The 26,851-nt window shown below is 34.4% G+C and overlaps 1 protein-coding gene across 1 annotated transcript; it reads right to left on the bottom strand.

Annotated features, from left to right (window-relative positions):
- Nucleotides 1-441: 441 nt before the first annotated feature.
- On the bottom strand, nucleotides 442-6,365 carry LOC131636091 (calcium-dependent protein kinase 20-like). Its single transcript, XM_058906742.1, has 8 exons — nucleotides 5,623-6,365; nucleotides 4,978-5,562; nucleotides 3,537-3,680; nucleotides 3,278-3,430; nucleotides 2,293-2,408; nucleotides 1,879-2,046; nucleotides 1,358-1,582; nucleotides 442-1,150 (listed from the first exon to the last, which is right to left on the bottom strand). The coding sequence occupies exons 1-8, from the start codon at nucleotides 5,972-5,974 to the stop codon at nucleotides 1,070-1,072; spliced, it is 1,824 nt and encodes a 607-aa protein (XP_058762725.1). The 5' UTR covers nucleotides 5,975-6,365; the 3' UTR covers nucleotides 442-1,069.
- Nucleotides 6,366-26,851: the final 20,486 nt, after the last annotated feature.

Here is a 26,851-nt window from a genome sequence, read left to right as displayed (position 1 = left end):
GGTCATTTATACCACCCTTCTGCTTGTCTCAGCCCTCTTTTTCACCTTATGTTTATGCTTTTTATTCATTACTACTACTAGCAACACTTAAGAATAATCCCATATTGATAATGATAAACTGAAATGATAGAAATGCTGATCGAGAATCAAGCCATAATACAAGAATATTTTGAACATGTGTAAGAACAAAATGAAACGGGCAAATGCAGAGGCTATTTTACTCAAGAGGCTCAAGTATCTTACTAGTTGACATTTAGAAGGAGATAATATGTAAAGACATCCAAGAAAACCTGCTTCAGTCAAGTCTAATTAGCTAGATGATCCTGCTTCTTGAGAATAAAACAGTTTATAGCTAAACAAAGCAGGACAAAGCGAAGGAAGGGGATGGGGCAACAAAACTTGATTTCACAAAGATATTCATATGATTGCATCTATCAAACACATCACATTGTTTCATTGGCAAAAATAATACATTATCACGTTACAAAAAATATTGATTGGAGTGCATACACTTAAAATGAAAGAATACTAATCAAAAAGTACAAAGGGCTTAGCTCTATACATGAATGCAAACAGGGTACATGAGTTAATACAATATGATATTCGCCATGAACACGTGGTCTGAGTCTGATTGTCAAATGACATGGGAAGGCATCAAAGAATGACACGACGCCTGCGCGGCTGAAAGAGCATTTGTACTGCATAATTGTCTGTCCTTCAACATATCTCTTAGAAACTTGTTCTCGATTTGATGCTCAACACTCGATAAAACAGTGCTAGATCACATGCTGAGAAATCATTCTACCATCCATTTACCCCAAAAGAGGGTAAAAGAATCAAAAGGAAAAACTCTACTTATATTTTTAAAAGTTGTAAATACTAAATACATAAACACTATAATTAGCAGGCCATTCATGCTTCCTCTCCCTGAAGCTCAAACACTTTCTAATCGCGCTCACTTCTACAACTTATCCTCTAGAAGAGAAGAAACTCACTCAATGTTATCTGTAAAATCCTCATTTGGCAAGATCAATAGTTTACTAATGCCTGAAGGCATCCAAAATTGTTCTCATGATGTATGTATCCCCTTCTTGCCAAAATCAGTGTCTTGCATCATTGCAACAAATTCACTATAGTCAATGCGCCCATCCTGAAAACAGTGCAAAATACAAGTCAAATAAAGATGGAAAAAAATGGAAAATGTTATTGGGAAGTAAGAGACACAAATAATAAACCCCTGGAATCCTCAATGGGAGTATGACAGATAAAAAGGAAGCGAGGAAAAAGTGAGAGATATAATGGATGATGGGACGGGGAAGGAGAGGAGAGGAGGTGTAAAAATATTAGGATCCATTACATTATCCTTATCAGCTTCACGTATTATATCATCTAAATGATCTTCTTGTAGGCCAAACTGTTGACAGGCTTGTTGAAGTTCATCCTTCGTAATGTATCCACTACCATCTTTGTCAAAGTAGTTAAAGGCTGCAAATAGATGATCCTCCTTCTGGACCTTGTTTAGATGGAGCATAGCTGCTATGAATTCACCATAGTCTATGGTACCACTATTATCAATGTCTGCCTGAAATTTAAACAAGGAAAAAGACTGATCACATGAAATACAAAATAAAACCAATCATTCCATTGAGCACAAATCAAATAGTCCAGTGTCAGTTTTCCTGTTTAAATGCGGAAAATGAAGGGCATTCTTGTTTTTCAAGAATGAGTTATGTTCATTCATTCTTTTATAATTTTGAACTATATTGAGCTATATTCAGTAATTCTTTTTGAATTTTGAACTATAATGAGTTATATCTAGTCATTCTTTTTGAATTTTGAATATCGAACTGTCAATTTGGATAGCAGGCAAGCACTCACCGCTTGCATTAACCAGGTAATTTCAGAATCCTTCAGAACGGATCCCACTCTCTCTAAACCATTTTTCAGTTCCTCGAGAGTAATCTGTCCACTATTATCTGTGTCTATCATCTTGAACATTTCTTTCAGTCCTGCAATTTCCTCCTCAGACAGATTTTCAGCAATTACCTGCCAAAGGATGCAATACAGACAGTATAACATGTTTTATCATAAAAAAATAATTGCTTCCCATTGGAAAAAATTTCAATTATATTTAAAAAATAGAATCTTTGTTTCTGGTTATTCTTCGATTTATTGCACTTCCAATAAATTAGACAAGTTTTCTCAATTTACAGATAAAACCTGGTTGGAAAATTATATTTTAGCAGAAAAGTATGATGATTCTAGAGCACAATGAAGTTGAGCTATACTCACTCGAATGGCTATTTTCTTGAGCTTGTTCATAGCAGAGAATTGCTTCAAGCGAGATAAAACAGCGGAATCAAGTGGTTTATCAGGAGCAACACCTCCAACCTGAACCCAAGGATGGCCTGCACTTCATCAAACATAACTTAATGTAATGCTATATTTAAAATGAAGAAGATTACATTTTAATTTTAAAATAGAATACAAATTATGTTTATCATTGATGAGACTAAAGTCATGATTGTGCAGACTGAAAATCATCATGCGACTTCTGAGAATCCAATATCAATCTCTTCAACGTAAATGTAAACTAGTAAGAGAGAACTCCTAGGCTTATAGGAGGATTGAATGATTAAATGAATAACAGACAGCTAACTCTTGAGCAAAATAGTAGTAAGCAATGGCAAATAGAAACAGGGGAAAATTAGCTGTTCAACCATTATTAAACTTCTGGTTTCAAATTTATAGTTCATATGGATATGCAGAGTTTACATATCTGTTACGTGAAAATGATATGAGAGCATAGTATCACCAAATGTGAAATCGAACACCATTTCATCTGAGCCATCAAATGAGAATTTCCATAGATATGACAAAGATTCAAGTTTTGGTTTGTCCAGCATAGGGCACATGATTTAATCGCCAGTACATTTCATATTCCTTTTAGCTGTAAACTCAAGTTGTCAATTTTTTATCGAGAATCATGCTTGACTCACCCTTCCTGGGGTAATGAAAGCAAACAGGTCATAAATTTATAGCATTTAAATGAAAAAGATCTCCGTTTGTAATATGAAATAAGAGCATCTATGAGTTTTTAAGTATTAAGCTGCAACTGACCAGGTCATCTGTCATATGAATTTAACATTGTTAAAATGAAAATGAAAATCCTGCTTAACTGGACTTATCATTTCTATGGTAACAAGAAAAAGTGCAAACTATTACAAGATGCATTTGAGATCAAGCTATATAGCATCAAAGAGGCACGCGTACTCACAAAGAACTTCATGTGCCGTCAACCGCTTCTTAGGGTCCCTTACAAGCATTCTTCGAACAAGATCCTTTGCACTGGCAGATATGCTGGGCCATGGTTCAGATTGAAAATCAAGCTCGCCTTTCAATACTTGCTCAAATATTCCTTGTTCCGTTTCTGATGCAAACATCAAACACATCAGGTACATAATACACATCACAGACACAACTATACTGCTAAGGAGTAAGGACAAATAACAAAACAAGTGGCACAACATTCTCACCATCCCAAAATGGGGGAACGCCACTGAGTAAAATATAAATGATCACCCCAGCGCTCCAAACATCACATTCTTGACCATAGTTCTTCCGCAAAACTTCAGGGGCCACATAGTATGGGCTTCCAACTACATCAGTAAATAATTCACCTGTGGTAATGGATATTTTTCTCAATCTGAACTAGAAAAAGATAAATCCAAAATAAAGGAAAAGCAAAAGTTTTGAACACAGTTAAACAAAATAGCTAAGTTCACAGTAGTTAATCAACAGAATGTGTCTTTGATATAAAATAGCATGATGTTTTATGTATATGACTAAAAGTTTTAAACAACTAAAATGCACTCACCCTGCAGGCCCTGCAATACAATCGCATGCATATTCAATACTTAGGAGTAGCGAACTCGGTCTGCCAGTCCGTTTTTCTCTCTTCACCATTCAATTTTATTAACAAAAGCCCTATACACTACTATATGTTATAATATTCAGCTTCTTTCACATGATTCTTAGTAGACAACCCACTGATTTGATTAAATGCTTAGCTATGCATCTGTAGAGTAGTCATCCAAGTTCTTATCTTTACAAAATTTGATATTAGCTTTCGTTCTGAACATTTTAAGGGATGAAACTTTGATCAATATAAGTATTCAGAATATTGCCTTGAATTTTAGCTAACTGAAAATTATAAATGTAATTCTTACTTCACCTGAAGCATTAATTTTGGAAACATGAATAAAAATAATTACAGGGGATCCAGATAGTGAAGAAAAAACGTAGCAGCCTCTTTTTCTGAAACATTAAAATACTTGCTATGATAAACATTTAAGCCTCAAATACAACAAGTTTGTAACTTTGCCATATCATAATACACAAGCATGTTGACTAAGACAACTTATTCCAAATTCCAAATCAATACATAAGTTAGGATTTTTCATGTCTCATTTCTTTAACAACAACTTTATATATTATCTTATTTCTATCTCACATTCTACTTCCTAGCACAATAAAATCTCTCGCTCTATTGCCATTCCATTTTTATGTCTCTCTTCCATACACCATCCTAACACTTGTTTAATATAATTACCACTATAAAAGAAAATAGTCTATTTTCAACTGACAGAAATAACCACAGATCATACAAAGTAAAACTACAAAAAGATGAGCAAAGGGTGTGTGTAACTGAATATTTTGATAATTTCAAAACTAGACAATGTGTTGTTTCTCCCAATCACATAGTTAAAATTCCAAATCAAAGCCTTGTGTTTGTTATTATGTTAATAGTGAGGGTAGAATAGGAGCACACTTATCAACAATAAATAGATCGTAATGATTCATAACGTCTCTCCTAGCATTTAATGATCATATTCAACTTAAATACAAATCCCCCATGTCAAATATATCAACATTGTCATTCAATTAATTAACCAGAACAAAATAAAATGAATATACCTGGTCTAAAAAACACAGAAAGTCCAAAATCTATTGTCTTAAGGGGCGATTCTTCTTCATGGTTAACAAACAGAAAATTCTCCGGCTTCAAATCCCTATGCATAACACCTAAAGCATGACAAGCCTGAACAACAGCTAAAATCAACCTAGCAAGTTCAGCAGCTTTTCTCTCAGTATAATGTCCTCTCTGTATAATCCTATCAAAAAGCTCACCACCAGCACATAACTCCATAACAACATGAACAGCAACAGCATCTTCATAAGCACCAACTATCTGTATCACATTCGGGTGGCCTGCTAAGTGATGCATTATCTGAATCTCCCTCCTAACATCCTCAACATCCTCCTGTGTTGTTAACTTCCTCTTCGCAATCGATTTGCATGCAAATTCCTTGTTAGTCCCTTTCTCCATACATAGAAACGTCGTCCCGAATTGTCCTTGCCCTAGTTTTCTCCCCAAACTATAAAAATCCTTTATGTTCTCTGTTTTCCTACCCAATACAGACTCTACCTGAAGTCCAACACTTGATACCCTTTTCACATGTGTAGGTTTCTTAGCTTTCCCTGCATCACCCTCACCACCACCTCCTCCATCACCACCACCACCACCTCCTCCTCCTCCATCACCACCACCACCACCACCACCCCCAGCAGTACTAGCTGCCGGGGTCGCATTATTTACATCTAGTCTAACCGGCTTCTCATGTTCAACTGGAAGCGGTTTTGGTTCCTGTGCAGCAATTTTCACCGGTTCAGGCGGTGTGTTCTGAACCGGCATTGGAGGATTATCAACATGTTCCAAACCTTTTCCGGAGGAACTCGACTCTGTTTTAGAGGAATCCTTGGCAGCATTTGCCGGCGGTGGAGCTTTTTCCTTCTCCTCGGCGTTAGGTGGAGGAAGCCTGGGCTCCGGCGGACGCGTTTTCCAAACGGCCGCCGAAACGGATTGAAGGAAGCCATTGCCACCAAGGTTTGGTCCGACACAGTTATTGCCCATGAAAATATAAAAACGACGTCGTTTCAGAACCACCACTCTCTCCACGACACCATTGACGGTGAGTATTGAGAGCTATGAGAAACCCTAATTTGTTAGAAAAACTACAAGATCTTGGAAATTGAAACGCGTTCGGATTTAGAAACTTGAGGTTGAACGGAAAACGAACAATTGGAAATTGGAAATTGATCGGAATTGTTGAAGAGAAATCAATGAAATGAAGAGGTTAAGAAAGAAAAGAAGAGGACGAAATTGAGGTTAATCGGAAAACGTTGTTAGGGTGGAGAAAAATTGATGATTATTTGGGAAAAGTTGATGAAAAAGAGAAAGGATTGTTATTATGATTATTATTCAGAAGTAAGGAAATGGAGAAGACGATGGCCATGATCGTCTACATACAGCTCGTAAGGCATGACGAGAAAAGCCATATTGCATGCATGCAATGAAAATATGAAAATATGAAATAATAATAAAAATAATAATAATAATAATAATAATAATAATAATAATAATAATAATAATAATAATAATAATAATAATAATTATTATTATTATTATTATTATTATTATTATTAAAATAATAATAAGACTTAATTGCAATTCTGGTCCCTCTATTATCTATTTTTTTAGTTTTGGTCCCTCTATTTTAAAATTCGGAATTTTAGTCCATTTATTTTAGTTTTTTTGAGGATTTTGGTCCCCTTGCAAATCCGAAGGTAATTTTTAATGAAATGGAACTGACATTGATGACATATGCAACATAAATCTTAAATAAAATTATTTTTTTTAACATTTCAATGCTGAACTGACATTGACACATTGGGGTGGGAATAGGCTGAGCCGAGCTAGGCTTTGCCAAGCCTGAGTCTGGCCTGCTATAATATTCAAAGCCTAAGTCTGGCCTGTAATCTATCATAGGCTTATTTTTTTGGCCTGGGACTGGCCTTTTTGAAGGCCAGATTGGCCTATTAGCCTACTTAAAAGCCTATTTCATTTGAACATTTGTAAATAAGTCAGTCAACTCGTCTTTATATAGACTAACAAATTAAAAGATCAATGAGATTAAATGTTTGTTTGCATTAATTTATTTGAGTTTACCTAGTAGCATAAATTTTGTGATACTATTTGTTTGAGAGAACTTATCGAAACAACTTATGACATTGTTCATAAGATTATTTTCATCTTATTTTCATAATTTCTTCTAGATAACTAAAATTTATTTTTATATTTTTAATTCAAAGTAAAAAATATAATATAATAATAATAAAATTATTCATATGTATTTAAATAGAACGGCCTCTTAGGCTTAAAAGGCTTTTTATGTGGTCTGTGACCTAGCCTTTTTAGCTAAATAGACTTATAAAAAAGCCTAGGCCTTTTCTATTTATCTAAAAAGCCTGGCCTGACCTAGGCCTATGTAGGCTGGGCCGTAGACCCCTGTTAATCGGCCTGGCCTATTCCCACCCCTATTGACACATCATCAATATGAGCGTCATTTCATTTAAAATTGCCTTCGAATTCGTAGGGGACCAAAATCCTCAAAAAATTAAAATATAGGGACTAAAATTTCGGATTTTAAAATAGGGAGACCAAAACCTAAAAAAAATAGATAATAGGGGGACTAAAATTGTAATTAAGTATAATAATAATAATAATAATAATAATAATAATAATAATAATAATAATAATAATAATAATAATAATAATAATAATAATAATGATGATGATAATAATAATAATTTAGGTTAAATAATATTGCATAAATTAAAGAAAGAAAAAAAAAGATGAAGGCAACTCATCAATAAAATATAAATAAAAATTAAGAAAAACAAAATATAAATAAAAATTAAGAAAAACAAAATATTAGTTAAGCCAAGTCTATCTTTTATGAAGTCGTCCTTTGCATAAATTAGGATGAAATTCCACTAAATCTCATCATTAATGTAAGAACATGTATTTGTTAAAGATTAGCATAATTATTGCATTCGTTGTAAATGTAAAACACCTTGAAATTTAAGGACCTTATGGGATGAAGACAATTTTTTTTTGTTTGGATATAAGTTTTTAAGGAATAATGGTAGTATCAATGAATGCTCGTATGAATCACTTTCAAGTGTCAAAGTTGATATCATCCTCTCCTAGAAGTATGTTCTATATCTAGAATGTTACTTGTAAATTTTGCTTGAAATGATGTCGCAATATCCAGATTTGTTGAAAATGCACCTATAGACGCCCAAAGAATTTCGAAAACTCAATAGGTTGCAAGTTCTTATTCCCTCGAGACGCCCCATTCATGTTGCATTTAATCCAACGAAGTTATGGAAATTTCCAATTGATTTTCTTATGGCATAAAGCAATGGGATGGACATGCCCCTCCAGGCGATTGTACCGCGCAGAAAGTGACCCCCGCTTCCCCCACCTTCGGACGGGCGGGAAATAAACGAATGAAGGTTGATCGCTTTATGAACGCGTTTACATATGAACTTTTAATCTATCATAGAGAGGAATGGCAAAAATCAAAATAAACTCTAATGATGTGTAGGTGCAGAGCACCTGAGAGATCCAAGGATCGGAAGGTTGGTTATACATAGGGAAAGTATTAGCACCCTAAGTATCGATAGTATTCTACGGGAGCCATTTGTTTATGCTAGTGCTATGAGTTGTATTGCCTATTTGTTACTAGGAAAATTTCTTCTTTGTGTAAGGCAAAGAGTGAGGATTGTTAAAAAAAAGTGAAGGACCTGAATAGGTTTTTTGTTTGGTGTGCTCGCAAAGATTCTCTAAAATCTCATGCCTACATATCCCTAGAGGAAGTCAGAGCATCTGTAGTTCGGGGAACTACAGGCAATTATGGTTGTGTGCTCGTCGAGGATAAACCTCGTACCTACGTATTCTCAAAAGGAATTTGAGAAATCAGAGCAGTCGTAGTTCTGTGGTGATGTTTTGTTTGTGTCTTGTTCTAAGCTCAAGATTGAAGCTAAAATTTATTTCTGGTAAGAGAAAGAGACAAGTTGCCATCTTAACGGGGAGATATCTCGCCTATTTTACCACAAACATTTGAAAGTAAAAAATAAGTGTTCTTTGCATAATAAGAGAGGGACCTTAACTTGAGTGTACAAGTGTGCCACTTACATCGCTTAAATGAAAGAAGTATTTTTTTTCAACCATTAGGGAGGGACTCCAGCTTGGATTTTGAATCAACAAGTGTGCCACTTACATCACCTAAATGGGAAATGTTTGATAATGTATTTTTAAATGTGATGTAATAGAAGAGATATTTCTTCCATAAAGATGGCTCATGTCTTATCTCTAGGGAAAGAGTTCCAATTTAAGTGTCTTATACAAATCCCAAGATTGAGGCTAAAAGGAGAATAGAAAACTGACTCTGTTGAGAATTACTCCACTGAGGTTTATTTGAGTGGGGTTTTTATATGTTTTGTATTAAGCCTAAAATTAAGGTTGACTCTAGAGGGAATTATATTTCCGTCTCATGCAAATCCTGAGATTGGGGCTGACTCTAGCTGAGGATGGATTTGGTATGGGTAATTGAGACTTTCCATATCGCTTATTCCTGGGGAAATTGACTCAATGTTGGGGATTGGTAGAATAGTGATTGTGTATTCTAAATATTTGGATTCTCCCAGGGACTGGATAAAGGTGACTAAGACATGTCCTATGCTTTTAAAAAGTTTAAGGGTCCTTGTACTAAGCCCTATAGGAGGCTAGGGAACTTCTAAGAAGCATGTGGGTCCTTGCATTCTGAGCCCAAGAGGAGGCTAATCGAGGGACCTTGTTTTAGTACAAGAGAAAGCCATGTGGGGTTCCCTAATTTGGATCTAAGCAAAAGAGTAAGAGGTTTCATCATGAATAATCCTCCTTAGGTGGGTGTGCCCTATTGATTGATCTATGGGTTTAAGAGATTTCACCGAGAATAATTCCTCTTTTAGGGATGTAGTACTATGATTGACTAAAGTATAGGAGAGGCTTCACCGGGAAGTAATCCTCATCCCGGTCATAGTCCTATATATATATATATATATATATATATATATATATATATATATATATATATATATATATATATATATATATATATATATGGGGTTTATCTTAGGATTTCCTCAAAGGAAAGATCTAAGCAGTATATAAAAGAATACAGTTTATATATATCAGTCAAGTGTATAACAAGTATAACAAATATAATAGGCATAACAGGTATAACAAGTATAATAAATATAACAAATATGACAGGTATAAAGTAAACTCATGTGAACAGATATTTAATCAGGGCTGAGTAAAAAAAGGGTTGGGGCTTATACCAAGTGGAGGCCCAAGATTGATTGAATCCCGGATTTGAAAGTTGAATGCGTTCGTAATTAAAGAAGGAGAAGGGTATGGGGCTTACAACTCAAGATATGGGGCTTACAACTCAAGAGAGGCCCAAGGATGTATTTACAAAAAGAAAAAAAAGGTTGGAACAAATGCTTAGGGTAAACATGTTATGTACATTTAATCAAGACCTAAGACATGATATTTTATTTACATGAATGTTTGAAATTGGTTATGTTAAGAAAAGAATCAAGAAGAAAAATCATTTTAAAAGTATTAAAAAATTGGTTATGTTCCAAAAGTAATAAAAATATATCAAATAAATATTATTTTTGTGATTTTTTTTGTATATTCATAAAATATGTATAATAAATGAGAAGTGTGTAAAAAATTAGCTTAAAATGATTATTTTTGCTAGGTAAAATAATTGGGGGAAGTTTGTAAAAAAATGAAAGAAATTAGTGTTTAAAAAATTGTTTTGGCCTCCAAAAGGGTTGAACCCATGCCCTTCATGTTACTACACAAAACACTCATCATCTGGACCACGTGTTTGGTTTGTCAAAGTAATGCGCTCAATTAATTAAATATAAAAACTCGTCCCCATAATTCAAACTTCACGCCACCATGTTCATTGTCATCTTCAACATTAAAAAATTTGAATTCCTAACTTCCTTGTTTCTTAGTGAAATGCGATGATGTAAACATGAAATTTTTCTTGTTTTTTAACAAGGAATCAAATGGTGGCATTGAATTTTATTTATTTTGAGTGTAACTCAAGATTAATCGCATGAACTTCAAGAACCCTAAAAACGACTTTTCAATATGAAATCCTGTGTGTGCATGATATGATGCAATTGATTGAGAGTAAACACTCTATATATGTGTATAAACATGATGGTAACTCATTTGAACATTCAGAATGCATGAATCATAAAGTTCAAAGTTTGAGGCTTACCTTCAAAGTGAGAAATCGGATTCTGAGTTTGAGGTGTTACAGATGCAATATTATGATCTGGATAGCTTCCATGATTATTATAGAAGGTGTTTGAATGCTTGAATTGGTTTGGAAGCTCTTGAATATCTCTGCCCGACCCCAACTGCAAATGATCCAAGTTGAATATGGAGTTGATGATCCTGGTGTCACAGAACTGGAATGGAGGTTTGGATCACTTCTACATGATGTATGTGAAGTGTTTGGATGCTTGGTTTGGAAGGAATTACTCAGAATTGAGGAATTCAATTCTCCACTCCACGAAACTTTAAAATTTTGAGAAAGATATTTTGGAGAAAACAAGGATTCAAGTTGTTTTGGTGTGTTTTCTGAATGAGGATGTGGTCTCTATTTATAGGCCAAGCTCATAGTTTAGTTTGAGAGCAAGTGAAGTTTGGGAGCCAAGTAACTTAGTGAGTAAGAAAGGGAATATTCCAATTTTGCAATGATGACTTCTTAGCTTAACTAGGCTTCAAACTTCTAGCTCTTCACTATCCAAATTGCAAGTTGATTTCAGATTTGAATGAGTCACAATTTTTGCATTTGGAGATATATGTTGATGATTCACCAATTTCACATAAATTTCCATTTTGTAATGATTACTTTTTCTCATGAAAATGAAAATATCATGTACTTGATGTCCTCTTGAAATGATTCACAAATATTATCATTGATCTTGGTTGATGACAAGGCTTAAACATGTGCCAATTTTGAAGAGAAAATTGTGCAAAGTGGTGAAAATGCACAAAGTTATGTTTTGAGGACTAGTTTTATGAAGCCTTATTTATAAATTCATAACTTCTTGCTCAAGTAAAATCAATGGATGTTCTAGTAATTTTTGGAAGGCCCCAAACATTCTCTACAACTTTCATGTTTGGTGTTTCTACAAATTCATCTTGCATCTTGAAGGAAAGTGGGGTCAAAGATTGTGACTTTCAAGGGAACAGTCTCTCTTTTCATGAATTTTCTCTAAGTGTTGAAAAAGTAGTCAACTTCCAAGCTTCATAACTTAAAAATCATTCATCTTTTGAGAATTTGTTCACAGTGACAAAATTGTAGATCTTAGTTTTTTATTCAAAATGAGATTTGGAACAAAAAAATTGGTCAAGGGGTGAGAAAGTTATGGCCCTTCAAATTTAGGTAAAAACATGTGTTTTTTCATGAAAAAGTCAAAACCCTAATTGTTGACTTTTTTATTCTTGATTTATTTTCTTGATTTTTCTTAATTTTTCTTGATAAAATGACTTCCATAATCATATGTTTATGATTTTGATCTTCAAAAGTCCATGGTTGACCAAATTCCTTAAAAGTCAAAGGTGATCTTGAACAGTTGATTTTTTCCAAATGAATTACATTCTTGTAAGTACCAATTGAATCAGACTCCTTCAACCGAATGAATAATGTGAGTGGATTATAATGAGGAATTAGAGATCCTTGAATCATGATTTGAGCCATGGAATCATGTTTTGACTAAAAGTAAACTTTCCAGATGAATTAGGTCAAAAACCTAATTGTGGTTCACATGGAATTGAAAGTTATTGATCTTGAATTGAACCACACTTGGACTTAGATATTGCTGAGGGGAATTACTTGCGCATAAAGCTTGAGCTCCTTGAATCATGTTTTGATGTTTTGGATCCTTCTCAAATGAAATTTTCAACTATAAACCCTAATGAATCAAAAACTCTAAAATAAATTCCGCTGTGTTGTAGATGTAAATTCACATAGATGTAAATTCTCGCCCCATTTATTCTTGCCTCTTTTATTTTGTCTATTTTGTCGTGTTCCTTGAATCATTGTCGATGTAAATTCTCGCCCCTCTACCTGAGTATCTGCATCATCATCACAATGAGCAACACGACAAAATAAAAGGGGCGAGAATAAATTCATAGATGTTATCGATGTATAAAACAACAACGATAATTTCCAATAACATTAAAATAAATTACACATGTTAATTCACACCCACAAATTACAATGCAAATATGAAATGCTATGTAATTCTCCTCCAAATGCATGTGGTACCAAGTTTTTGGATCTCAGAGTTATGTTACTGAATTATCCATGTCACAGGTTCCTCTTTGAACCTAGTTTTTCTTTGAACCTGAGACCGTCATTAGTTCCTCTCTGAATTGTGACCTTGTTGGAATGAATTCCTACCTATATCCAATATACATGAATGCATGAATCACAACAATAACATTCACAACTCATATTCAACAACAAATAACTTTCACATCTCATACTCAACAAGGTTCCTCTCTAAACCCACAATTCTATCAATGTAAGGCCAACACTGTAGTTCCTCTTTGAACTACCCAACTCAACAGATTATATAAATATAAATCAATCACATAATAATATAATATTAAGAAATACTCGTCAAGAGAGCAAAATTATTAACATATAAACTCAATAATACTCATCAACAGCGTAAACACATTATTACTTGTGTAAATCCATCAACAAAGTAATAACACAATTACTCATAGACATATCAACACAACTCTGAACCTGTCAGAGTTTCTCAATTTTGACTCTAACAACTCAAAAACCTCACTCTAAAATTCCTAACAACTCAAAATTCAACTCTTTTGGCTTGATGACCTTAAACAAATAATAATATTTTTCAAACAACTCTAAAGAGTCAAATACCTTCAACTCCAACTCTAAACAACTCTCACAACTCAATAATAACTTTAACAATGCTATAACAACTCTAACAACTCTTAACATAAGAAATATGACTCTTAAACTTATCAAAAAGGTAACAAAAGGTCATTGAACTCAAAATTGCTCAAAACTCACCGAACTGGACAGCAAACGCAAAAATTTGACTCGTCGCCCTCTGCGACCCGCCGCCCAAATCGCCGATCGTTGGCCCTCCCAACGCCCGCGCAGATGCAACTTCAAATTTGGCTTCCTGGAAATCCTGGCACCTTTCTCATACAGGTTAGGTAACTCTCTAAAGTTGTTATCGAAACTTTTCCTATCTATACTATGATGACTATTAGTATTTCGAAGGCTTGTTTGCATGAGATTTAAAAGTTACAATGTTCTTTTATCTGGGGTGATATCAAAGAGAAAAAAGAGTTCATTCGGTGAAGCGAGATGTGATGACGCTTCCGAAGTTCTTAGGAGAATTGGGTATTAGACGGTTGGATGTTATGAATAATTCTTGTCTTTTGAATCTTGGTAATGTTGGTTATGTGAATATAATTGTTAAGAAAAATGATTCTAATTTGCGGAAGAATCCAGGTAACTTGTAGCCTTATTTTGCTCAGGTTATGTATTGGTCTATAAGATATAGTACATATATAGATGTTTGGTCTCATTGTTAGGTTGAACCAGGTATGAAGTTGATGGATATTATTATAGATGGTGTTAATATGACTTCTTATCAACATTTAGCGAACTTCTTGGATTAACATGGTTAATGGAACATGGATCTTTTAAAGAATTTATTTTCTCAAAATGTGGTGACTAAAATGCTAGCTATTCTCCCTCCTCGCGGTAATAGTCAAAGAGATATTTGTTGTTGGTCAAGTGATAAAAAAAGTGAGTATACGGTTTCATCAAGTTAGAAATTAATGTGCAATTTTAGTAGTCAAAATGGCGAGGATAGTTGGAGGTTAATATGGAAGTTTAAACCCATGAAGGAATAAGGTCTCTTTATTTTGGTTAGTGTATCATGGTAGGATAATGATCAATGAGAGGAAAAATAAATGTAACTAAGAGGGCCTTTTGTAATCATTATAGAATAGAGGTGCAATATATTATACATGTCTCACGTGATAGTCCTTTGACATTTACTATTTAGACTAATGTGATTAAGTTGAATATGATGGGCTCTTTTTTCACCAATAATATTAAAGAGTGGGTGGATAATAATTTGCGTTTTGGATTTTAGCATTAGTGGTGATCGGTCGTGGTCGGAACTTTGGGCAACCTTTTGCCATGTACTTTGGATGTGGAGGAATAAGGAACAACATGTGAGAATTTTGTGTTGGCGTGTTACTAGAGTTTCTCGTAAGTTTTTTTTTTTTTTTTGCAGCGGGGCTCCATGGTAGTAAGATGGATTTGCCCCGAGAGACTAAGCAAATAAGATGGTCTCCTCCTCCTTCAGGTTGAGTGAGATTGAACACAGAGCTAGTAAGAATCGCCTAATAGCTAAATTTGGTGGTCTTTTAAGAGGTTATATGGGTGAGTGAGTGACTTGAAGGTTTCGCAAGATATTTGGATTCTTGTAGTGCATATATTGCTGAACTCTGGATGTGCAAGACGGATTAAGATTAGCAAAAGAGTTTGAGTTTCGAGTTGTTGAGCTTCATATAGATTTCAAAGTGGTTGTTCAAAACATTTTGGATTCTGGACAGGTTAGTATAATTTAAATGCGGGTTGTATAACAAATTTAACAGTTGTTCAAACTAGATGAATTGAAAAGTACGCATTTGTCAATTTATCATGAGTCAAACACTTGTACAGATGTACTTGTCAACATGGGATATGATCTATATCCTAATTTGATGTTTTATGAACGAAATTCTACTCAAATTTCTCTTCTTTTATTGGCTAATTGTATCGGGATCGTTGATCCTAATTTGATTGCTATTAAAAAGAAAAATGAGCTTTGACTCTCTTTTCTTCTTGAAGAAAAAAATTATTGAAAGTAAAAAATAAAAGAAAAAACATTTTAATTCTTGCAAAAGAATTTATTTAGTAATCAACTCTCTTAAATATAAAATCATTGAACTAATACATTTATAAAAAAGAAAATTCAACTACTTCTTTGTTTTTTTGTCATGTGCTGGGCATTGTAAATATTTTTTATAAACATTATGAAAAAAATTGGTATTAAATCATTAATACATTTTTTTATAAAAATACAATTTTGTTTTCTTACTTGCAGTTTGATGTATATTTATTTATTTATTTATAAACATTATAAAAAAATGGCAGATAGAAAATTCAGGAAAAAAAAATGGCAGATAGAAAATTCAGGAAGTTTTAAACTTAGGTAGAGAATCTAATTTAACCATGGTAAAATGTGTGGAAAACTTATTTACTCACAAATGTGTATCCCACTATAAATTAATTATTTACCTTAAAGAATAATTTAAAAAACGATAATAGATACTCCCTCCGTTCCTTTATAAGTATCACTTTTGGCAAAAAAATTAGTTTCTATTTAATTGTCACTTTATAGGTATAAAGTCAATTATATCCCTGCTTTTTTAATTGACACGTTAATTGAGGAGTGTTTATGAAAGAGAAATGATAAAGGTAAGAGTAAATTAGAAAAAAAGTTAGAAATAATAGTTCTTTTTTGGTTGTCTTGGTAATATAAATTTTGGCAAGTGTGACATTTAAAAAGGAACAGAGAGAGAGAGAGAGTAATATGCAAGATTATCAATTTTGCTCTGAAGATGAGGAAGCTATGGTCCATTTGAATGGTAAACACTCAACACATAAAGCTGCATTGCACTTATAGAGGATGCTCATATGACATGTAAAATCCAAGTTTAAATCAACGAACAAATTAATTTCAATTTCAAATGAAAAGGAATAAAATAACCCTGCACAATACACACCCCTTTTTTCAGCAAGAAAGATATGGGGAGAACAAACAGTTAAAAGAATCATTGTATTTTAGTGTTAACTATAAAATTCAGTTGGTGCTCCCAAATTTGAAAATGGAGAGCTAATCTTCCACTTAGGGCTGGAAATGAGTCGAGTCGAGTCGAACTCGTCTCAGCTCAGTTTGACTCGTTAAGAATTGGCCGAGTTCGAGTTCGAATTCATGACGAACTTTTTTTTCAGCTCAAACTCGACTCGTTAAGAATTGATCGAGTTTGAGTTCGAGTTCGAGTTTATCTCGAACTTTTTTTTCAGGTCAAACTCGACTTGTTAGAAGTTCACAAACATCTCGATTCAACTCGTTAGGTTTATCTTGTTAGGTTCAACTCGCTTATTTCACGAACTTAAAAGAAATTTTTTAAAGTCTATTTATAATATTTGACATTTTAAATTAATAATTTTTAAATAAAAAATATAAAAATAAAATAAAAGTTATAAAATTGAAATTTATACGTTGTTAATTTTATTTGTAAAAATATTTTGCTCACTAGAGAATATAAATTATAAATTAAAACTGTTAGATTAAAATAAAATATGATATAAGATTTAGAGCAAATATTTAAAGCTACTTTTAAAGACAATATAATTTATCTCATATATAATCGAGTTGACTCATAAACTTAACGAGTCGAACTATGTATAGTTCAAGTTCAGCTCATTTAGTTAACGAACTTAGTTTTTAGCTCATACTCAGTTCATTTAGTTCATGAACATAGTTCAACGATTTAATTTTCGAATCGAATTTCAAACTATTTTCAAATTAATTTGGTTCATTGTCACCCCTACTCCCACTTGTGTAGTTGAAATACATCTCCATGATCTTGCGTGTGTTCTTTTGTCAAGGAGCAGCAGCAAGCCCCATACTGTCACCCGGTAGCCCGAACATATACCTGCAGGCACATTTCAGATGATGGAAGAGCTGCTTTGGTGTGGCATGCTGTTCTTGGTCTCCATTAACTTTTTTTTTTCACTACTATCTTCCATTTGTAATTACTTTTGTGATTTTAAAGCATTTTATTTGGTGATGTTCATGGAAATAGATATGCTATTATTCCAGTACAAAATCTTAGATATTAAAATTTATCTTTTTATTATTTTTTTTTGCCAAATCTCAAAACGTGTTTAATATTTTATACAAATAAAATGTTACTCTTTTTTAAGAATATGTTTTATAAATTTATAAGAAAAAAAAAAGAGAAAAGCCAATTAAAAAATTTAAAAAAACCTAAAAACATTAAACACAACTCATACCCCTATTATTCTAAAATATAAGTTTTATTGTATGTTGAATTAAATCAAATCCAAAATCTAAGCCTACAATTTCAATAAATGAAAATTATATGATATGTTATGTAGTGAGTGAGTTAATAAATTATATAATATAATTTATTGATATGCCAAAAAAAATTATAAATAAATATAAACTGTTCATGTTTTAAAGAAAATGTATAATATGTCACATTTAATTTGATTTTTGTTTGTCTTAAATATTTGATTATAAGAGTTTTATTAAATTCAATTATTGAATTATTAAATTCAATTATGATTTTACATATATATATATATATATATATATATAATATTTTATTTAAATTGGTTCAATTAGGTAGTTTTTTAGAAATTATTATTTTATTCGAAATGTATCAGCAGACGATTGAATTTTTCTTCCTCTTTGAAAAATTGAGTTAATTTTAATTAAAAAAATCGAAAAATTTGTTTATAGTAATTATTAATAACTATATCAATATAGTTTTTATGATATCATCATAATTAATAATACAAATTAATTATCTATTCATACTTGAATTTTGTTTATTATTTGATTTTAGTGAATGTGTAATTAAAGTTTTTGAAGGATGATTTATAATTTAAAAATAGTTTTATATAAAGAAATTATTAAATTGAGTAATGGGTCTGTTTGTTTCAGCTTTAAAAAAATAGATTTTTTTCTTTGTATTTTTTAAAATAGATTTTTCAAAATCGTTTTTCAAAATATTACAAGTTTTTTTATATTAATTTTTTCTAAAATGAAACACTAATTTTGACATCCTATAACATATCGCAATATTTTCAAAAAGTTGTATTTCAAAAATGAGTTTTATGAAAATCTATTCGAAATAGCTTCAAAATTAAGTGAATTTTTGAAATTTTGATATCCAAATTTTTTCCCCATAAATAGATGAAATACCTAAAATCACATTTTAAGAATAATTATTCAAACAAATTTTTTATTGGAAGCTTTAATAAAAAGTTTCTTTGTAGATACATTAAAAACGAAAGATAATGTATTATAAATAAAAATTGGTAAGAGTATAAAGTATAGTATTGTGATGTAGAATAAATATATAAGTAATGTATGGATTAAATAGTATTAAAATTGTATGATAAGTAATCTCTTTGTTGGGAATTTATGCGCAGAAAATGTATGAGGAACAGTGTTGGTTAGGTGAATGTAATTGTTAAGGAAAATGATTCCAATTTGTGGAAGAATCTCGGTTAACCTGTAGCCTTATTTTGCTCAGGTTATGTATTGGTCTATAAGATATAGTACATATATAGATGTTTGGTCTCATTTTTGGATTGAACCGTGTATGGAGTTGATGGATATTATTATAGATGGTGTTAATACGACTTCTTATAAGAATTTAGCGAACTTCTTGGATTAACGTGGTTAATGGAACATGGATCTTTTAAAGAATCTATTTTCTCAAAATGCAGTGACTAAAATGCTAGCTATTCTCCCTCCCCACGGTAATAGTCGAAGAAATATTTGTTGTTGGTCAAGCGATAAAAAAAGTGAGCATATTACTTTATCAAGTTAGAAATTAATGTGAAATTTTAGTAGTCAAAATGGAAAGGATAGTTGGAAGTTGATATGGAAGTTTAAACCCATGAAGGAATAAGGTCCTTATTTTGGTTACTGTATCATGGTAGGATAATGATCAATGAGAGAAAAAATAAATGTAACTAAGACGGTCTTTTGTAGTCATTATAGAATAGAGGTGGAATATATTATATAGGTCTCACATGATTGTCCTTTGACATTTGCTAATTAGACTAATGTGATTAAGTTGAATATTGATCGTACCAGATCAGATGGATCTTCAAGGCCTGCAAGAATCTGGGTCTTCTGTGAATTTAGGGGGGGTGTACCTACAAGGTACTCCGATGCCAAAGTGAAAAGAGAGAGCAATCAGAGCGCAAGTACAAGGTAGAGAGAGTATGAATGAAGTTACCAAACCCTCTAGTGAAAGAGGGTATTTATAGCCCCCAGCGCTGGGCCAAGATCTCGCTACTGGACTGGATTCCCAAGCCCAGTTAGGAGACTACCAGGATTCCAGGCAGAAATATCGGAGACCAATGCGTGGTCTCCGTCCTGGTCAACCACTCCGAAGAATAAGGGAGACGCGGTCTTTCATGGACTACGTGGACTCCATATTATTTAGGGGGTTGGATGTGAAGTGGCCCTACGAGGATGGGGGTCCTCGGCATAAGGCCACGAGGAAGAGAGCCCTTGGCTGAAGGGACACTCGCGGGGGGGGGGGGGGGGGGGGGGCGCTTGGTAAGCCTGAGTTTGAACGAGGAGGGAAGTCCTCGTCAAATGGGATGCTCGCGGGGAGTTATATATTCTGAGCACGTGCTACAGTGCTCCAACGCTATTGGGTTTCCGAGGAGCCGAGCACGTGTTCGCTCCTCTAGGGCTTAGAGACGTTTTGGGCTTCCAAGTCCAATTGGGCCGAAAGTAGACTGGGCTGACTCTTGGCCCAGTCCCGAACAGGAGCCCCCCAAGTCGGGGTTTCAAAGCAGGAAGATGTGACTTTGCGAATGTTTGGCCCATGTTTCGTTGGTCTTTGCTCGCATGTTGTGCCCGGGTGAAGTCGTTCTTGACGGGAAGGCATTAGGTCGCGCGTGTAAGGCATTCGATGACGTGGTAGCTAGTAAATAAGGTAATGATTACCTAAGAGTAGACGACGACGCCTAAGGGGCGCCTGTTAACCGATGTGACGCTTCGCATTCCGAGCATTTCTCTATAAAAGGGGCTTAACCCCTTCATTTGTGGTTTTACTCTTTTGCCCCCTAGTCCGATAATCTACAATCGCTCTCTTCGCTCCTTTGATCTTTTGTGAAGAACCGAATCCCAGCTGCTTGAACATGTCAAACTCAAGTACGATTCTGGAGTTCTTTAAAGGTTTTGAGTGTTTTAGTGCTTTCTGGGAGGCTGGGGGAGTGTGTCCCCGACTCCTTCAAATGAATTAGGCATCTAGAGCGGCAATTTATCTTAGAGAAGTTGAGGGAAATTTCCCTCTCCCCGGGTTATTCAAGCGATGCTCGGAGGATTCTCCATTTTGTTAGTTATTATCCTGGAATTCGTCCGGTAAATTCATGACTTTGGTCGGCGTCTTCATGATTTTTCTCGAGAGATTCATGTTTTTTCCAGGCTCCTTTATATCGAGTTCGGAGAATATATAATTTTTTCGTTAAGTTTTTTGGGAAAGATTTCCTAGTTGCTAGGCACAAGTGTCCTCGACAAGGGTTCGGTCGGGGGCACCATTGCCCACCGCTCTACCCTTTCACTTGTGTTGTAGTGGAAGGGTGGATTTGATACATCGTTGAATTCACTTTTTTTCTTCTGCATGCAGGTTAATTGAGTTCGAAAGATATGGTTATGCGCTACTCGGATACCGAGGTAGAAAGTCCGCACATGTCTAATGTCGAGGAGGAAGAAAGTCCGCTCGTGTCTGATACCGGGGAGGAAGGCACCCCGATCTTCGACTATGAAGTCGAAACCGATATAAGTTGGGTTGCCGAGGAACCTAGGGAAATGGTCTCTCGATACACAGAATCCTTGACTGGTGCTTTTAGGGCGGTCGAGGATAGAGGGCCCAGTGATCCTCGAAACTTCAGTGTTGGTTGTCCATTCGAATACGATCAAATTTGTTCTCGGTTCGATGGAGACAGTTTTTCTATGTATGAATATGTCTTCAAGGAGGTTGGCTTCCGACTACCCTTCTCCAGCTTTCAGATCACTCTGCTCGCTAACCTCAACCTGGCGCCTTCTCAGTTGCATCTGAATGCCTTTGCTTTCATGCGGGTGTCGCGGGCGAAAAACCGTTTTTGTGCCTCTTTTTTGTGGATGAGACACCTGATGCCTTCTTTGGGCTCGAGTGCTCAAAAAAAATGATTTTTCTTTTGTACCGACCAAACTTTTTATTATTTCCAAAGGAGGAAAAGGAAAAAAGCTGCAATAACCTAAAAGTGGGGGAGAGATTCCGGGTAAGAGGGTTGGTTATACGAAGGGAAGGTATTAGCACCCAACGTATCTATAGTACTCTATAGGTTTCTTTGTTTTGTTTATTCCATTCTTGTTGTGGTGGAGGTTCTTGTGAAATAGGTGGGACCTAAGGTGTTTGTTTGATTATGCTCGCAAAGATCATCGCGATCCTCTGCATACATATCCCCTAGAGGGAATCAGAGCATCTGTAGCTCGGGGTCTACGGGTGCTAAGGTTTGAATGGTTTTTTTTTGTTTTGTTTTGCTCGCCAAGGATCGACCTTGTGCCTACGTATTCTCAAAGGGATGTTGAGAAAGTCAGAGCAATCGTAGTTCCCACTTATGCTAGTGGAAGCAAAGGAAAATAGACAAATGTCGTCTAAATGCTAGATGTATCTAATCTATATCATCACATACATCTGTTTGTTTTTGTTTGAAAATCTTTTCATTATAAGCCCGGGGCCATGCCACTTAGGGTGCTTAGAATGATAAAGATGTTTTTGTTTGTTTAACCAGCCTTGTGGCAAAAGTTTCAATGAAGTCAGCCTTGTGACAAAAACTTTGATTAATCAGCCAGCCTTGTGGCAAAAGTTTCAATGAAGTCAGCCTTGTGACAAAAACTTTGATTAATCATCCAGTACGGTGGTAAAACAGTTTGATTGATTAGCCAGCCTTGTGGCAAAAAAAGTTTGATTTTTGATTGATTGATTGTTTGTGATGATATAGAAGAGATACTCCTAGCATAGAGATGAAAAATGTCTAATCTCCTAGGGTATTTGTTTTGGATATTGGGGATGCTTATAAGAAGCCTGTGGGTCCTTGTACGAAGCCCAAGAGGAGGCTATCCGAGGGTCCTTGCATTGTAAGCCCAAGAGGAGGCTATGGGAGGGACAATCCAGGGTCCTTGCATTGTAAGCCCAAGAGGAGGCTATGGGAGGGACACTCGTTTGTACAAAGCCCAAGGGGAGGCATGGTATAGTTGGTTTGAGCTCTTAGAGCGATTTCACCGGGAAACCATACTCTATGTCCTAACCTAAACTAGGGAGATTCTTTGCACGAAGCCCAATAGGAGGCTATGGGGAACCTAGTGTTGTACTAAGTTGAATAAGCACACACATCACACATATGAACAAACATGAACAAGTATGAACAAACATGAACAGGTATGAACAATTATATATGTATATGACAAAGTGTGTGTATATAATGGAGTTTATGAAGGAAATATACCTGTAAGCATGATCCATTTGTATACACGGGGCTCGGGACTCACACTCGGGGAGAAGTCCACTTGAGTTTATTCAAAGCTATGTAAACAGGTATTTACAAAAGGGCTTGGGACTTATACCTACATGGAGGCCCATGGTATATTTTTGGGAAGATTTAAAGAAAACCTTCATTTTTGGTTTGTTATTCAAAGTTAAAAACAAAATGAGATATGTACAAAAATGTATGTGTACAATGAAATACCTAATTTCATGTACTGGAGTGGGTATGTACAAAAGGGCTTGGGACTTATACCTACATGGAGGCCCATGGTATATTTTATAAAACATGGTTGATTGTTTTATTTACAGACGCGTCGTTTGAAAAACGGTTTGAAAGTTTGTTCTGAAAGAAAGTTTATTTATTTTGAATAAAAAGACTGTGTAAAAGGAAAAAGGAGTGGGTCTTATACTCTCTAATATTCGAGAGGCCCCTGTTTTATTTTCATAAAACAGGGTGGATGGTTTTGAAAAAAGATGTGAGATTTATTATTTTAAAAACAGTTTGAAAAGTATTGTTTTTTTGAAAAAAAGTTTTCTGTACAAAGAAAAACTGTAAAAAGAAGAAGAGTGGGTCTTATACTCTCTAATATTCGAGAGGCCCCACTGTTTTGAAAAACAATGGAATGATTTGAAAAAGAATTGATTACTGTTGTGAAAACAGTTGATTGAGTTTTAGGCTTACCTCGAAGAATGAGAAAATTGGATTTCTGAGTTTGAGGTGTTACCGTGATCCTCAAGTGATGTGCTTGGAATAAATTAGGATCTCAACAGATATTAAGCATCCTCACCAGCAGAAAAGAACATTGGATAAGCTCACAGCTTTCGGCAATTCCATGATCATCCAGTAATTGTTTATAGATTTCTACAGCAAATGGAAGACCAAACAAAACAGACAAATCCAAAAGACAACAGAGAAATAATCACACAATTACTAATTAATTAACAAAATAAATTAATTATGAATAAAAATAAAATATTTTCATGTCAAAAAATAATTAAATATTTTATCAACCTAAAAGTGAAATTAAAATATTTTTTGGATTTTTGAAAGTATTTTTAATTAATTATGCAAAGAAAATTAAATTAATTAAGAAAATACTTAAACCAGGATCCTGTGTGGCGAGGCTGAAGGTCTATGGTGGACTGGCGCTTTCAGGAGCGTTGGATGAGAGTTTAAGTGAGATCTGATGGCTCAGAGGAGAGGTGCATGGCAAGTGGCGTGGAAAGCGAAGCACGTGAACTACAAGAGGAAGTCAGCGCGCGCTGATTTGAATGGACAAATGAGACATCGCCACGTCTCCTTCTTCTTCCTCCGTCCGTAGCCTTTTCTCTGCAACTGTAGCTAAAAGTTTTAGCTACAGTTTTTCTCCATTGCTAAAGGTCCTGTAAATCAAACATTAAGAAATACGAAATATAAATGAATTATAGGACCATGGTTCGACTTAAAATTGCCCCCTGAGTTCAAATATGCCCTTATTTTTTCCTGATTTTGCCTAAATCAAAGAATCCCAAAATTGAGCTCAAGAACCCTAAAATGGTGGTTGCTTCAAACGGCCATTAAACTCAAATTAAAGCTCCAGAAATGAGCAGAGCACCCAACCAAACACAAATATGCAATTACATCTTGTTGAAGACGCATGTATAATGGAATTCGTGCTAGTTTTTGTTTGAACCAACCGTGGCTTCTGGGTGAGTGTTCTTGAAGATTCAAAGCTTGGAAATGATCGGGTTAGGTTCAGTGATACATGAGGAAGGTGTTTGAGTGTTTATATCTCACTGAATTGGCCTTGAACCTAAAATTCGAGTTTCAAGTTTTTCTTGAAAAATTTTGAATTGGGAGAGGTGAACTTTGGCTTTGAATTGGTTCTGTTAAGATTCCAACAACTTCTAAATGGTATTTGGAAGAAGTTTGGATGACTCCTTTGGTTAGAACTTGAAAGATTGGCAATTTGGCATTCTAACCTCTTTGAAAACTTAAGAACTTGGTAAAAATGGAAGAAGTGAGAAAACAAGCTCTTGGACAAGTTTTGGAGTGCCTTGCAAATGAAGTGAGGCCTCTCTATTTATAGACAAAGAGTTACGCATTGGAGGGCAAGCAAGTGGAAACAATCATAATTGCATTTGTGGAAAAAGATGAAATGGAATATTTTTCAAATGATTACAAAGCTTAACCATGGTTAATGCTTCTTATCTTCTTCAAATCCTATCTCAAATGATAATATATATATTGCATTGATTACTTCTTGCATTATTGGTCATATAGTATAAGAACTTTGTGAGAAAATGGCTTGAAATTTCATGCATAATGACCTCTAATGACAAAATTCAAAACCATGGCTACACTCCATATTTTTTCATGCTCTTTGACATTTTGGAAAGCTCATGTTACATACTTCAAAAGCCTAGTTGAAAGCTTCCTCAAGTCTCTTAAGGAAATGGGTGAAAAAGTTCCATGAACTTTGAAGAAAGTGAGTTTTTAAGTGAAGTTTTCAAAAAGTACCAACTTTGAAGCTCCATATCTCTTAAATGGTTGATCTTTTGGAAAAAATTTATATGTGTCAAAGTTGTTTATTGGATCAAAATCTACAACTTTCATGTTGGAAGTTTTTTTCAGTTTGTAGGTGAAATTTTGAGAAATCCCCTTTCAAAGTTTGGAAAAAACCATGAAAAACACTTAGAAATTTTTCTAAGTATGAAAAGTCAAACTTTTGACTTTTTGATTCTTGATTGATTTTCTTGATTTTTCTTGATCAAATGACTTCATATATCATATATTGATGATTTAAAACTTCAAAAGTCATGGTTGACCAAAATTCCCCAAAAGTCAAAGGTGTTCTTGTACAGTTGACTTTTTCAGACGAATCGCGCTTCTGGAGTTTTCAAATGAAACAGGCTATCCTCACCAAATGAGTGGTATGAATGGATTTCATTGAAGCATTAGAGGTTATTGAGCCATGGTTTGAGTTGTAGCATCATTTCCTGATTAAAAAGGCAGTTGTTCAGTGAATTAGGTCAAAAAACCCTAATTGTCGACCAGATGAAATTGATGACTGTAGGTCTTGAATTGAGATGTAACTTCCATTGTATGTTGTCATAGGGATTATTTGAGAATGATTGAAACCTTTGATTGACTTCCTGGGGATTTTTAGGGTTTCCCAAATGTGATCCCTGATTTCAGTCCCTGATAGTTCAAAACCCTGATCTGAGGATTTGTCTGATCAATCTTTGTATAGGAGATGTTATGAGCCAATGGATTAGGTCAAAATGATGCACTTGAGGTCTTGATATCATGTCCCAAGTCATTAGATCAAATACTGAGCAAAAGTCAGGGGTATGCTATCTTCAGGCAAAACCCTAATTCAGTCGATTCAAAGCTCTTGAGTT

Source organism: Vicia villosa, unplaced genomic scaffold, assembly GCF_029867415.1.
Source record: "Vicia villosa cultivar HV-30 ecotype Madison, WI unplaced genomic scaffold, Vvil1.0 ctg.001627F_1_1, whole genome shotgun sequence".
Lineage (NCBI taxonomy): Eukaryota > Viridiplantae > Streptophyta > Magnoliopsida > Fabales > Fabaceae > Vicia > Vicia villosa.
The sequence above is the reverse complement of the archived record's forward strand: the minus strand, read 5'-3'. Positions and strand labels throughout refer to the sequence as shown.

Excerpts from the sequence above, each read along its gene's own strand:
- LOC131636091 (XM_058906742.1), bottom strand. The coding sequence starts at position 5,974 with ATGGGCAATAACTGTGTCGGACCAAACCTTGGTGGCAATGGCTTCCTT. Across the intron at positions 3,681-4,977 it reads TTCTGTGTTTTTTAGACCAG|GTGAATTATTTACTGATGTA; the intron begins GTATATTCATTT and ends CCATTACCACAG. Across the intron at positions 3,431-3,536 it reads CGTTCCCCCATTTTGGGATG|AAACGGAACAAGGAATATTT; the intron begins GTGAGAATGTTG and ends TGTTTGCATCAG.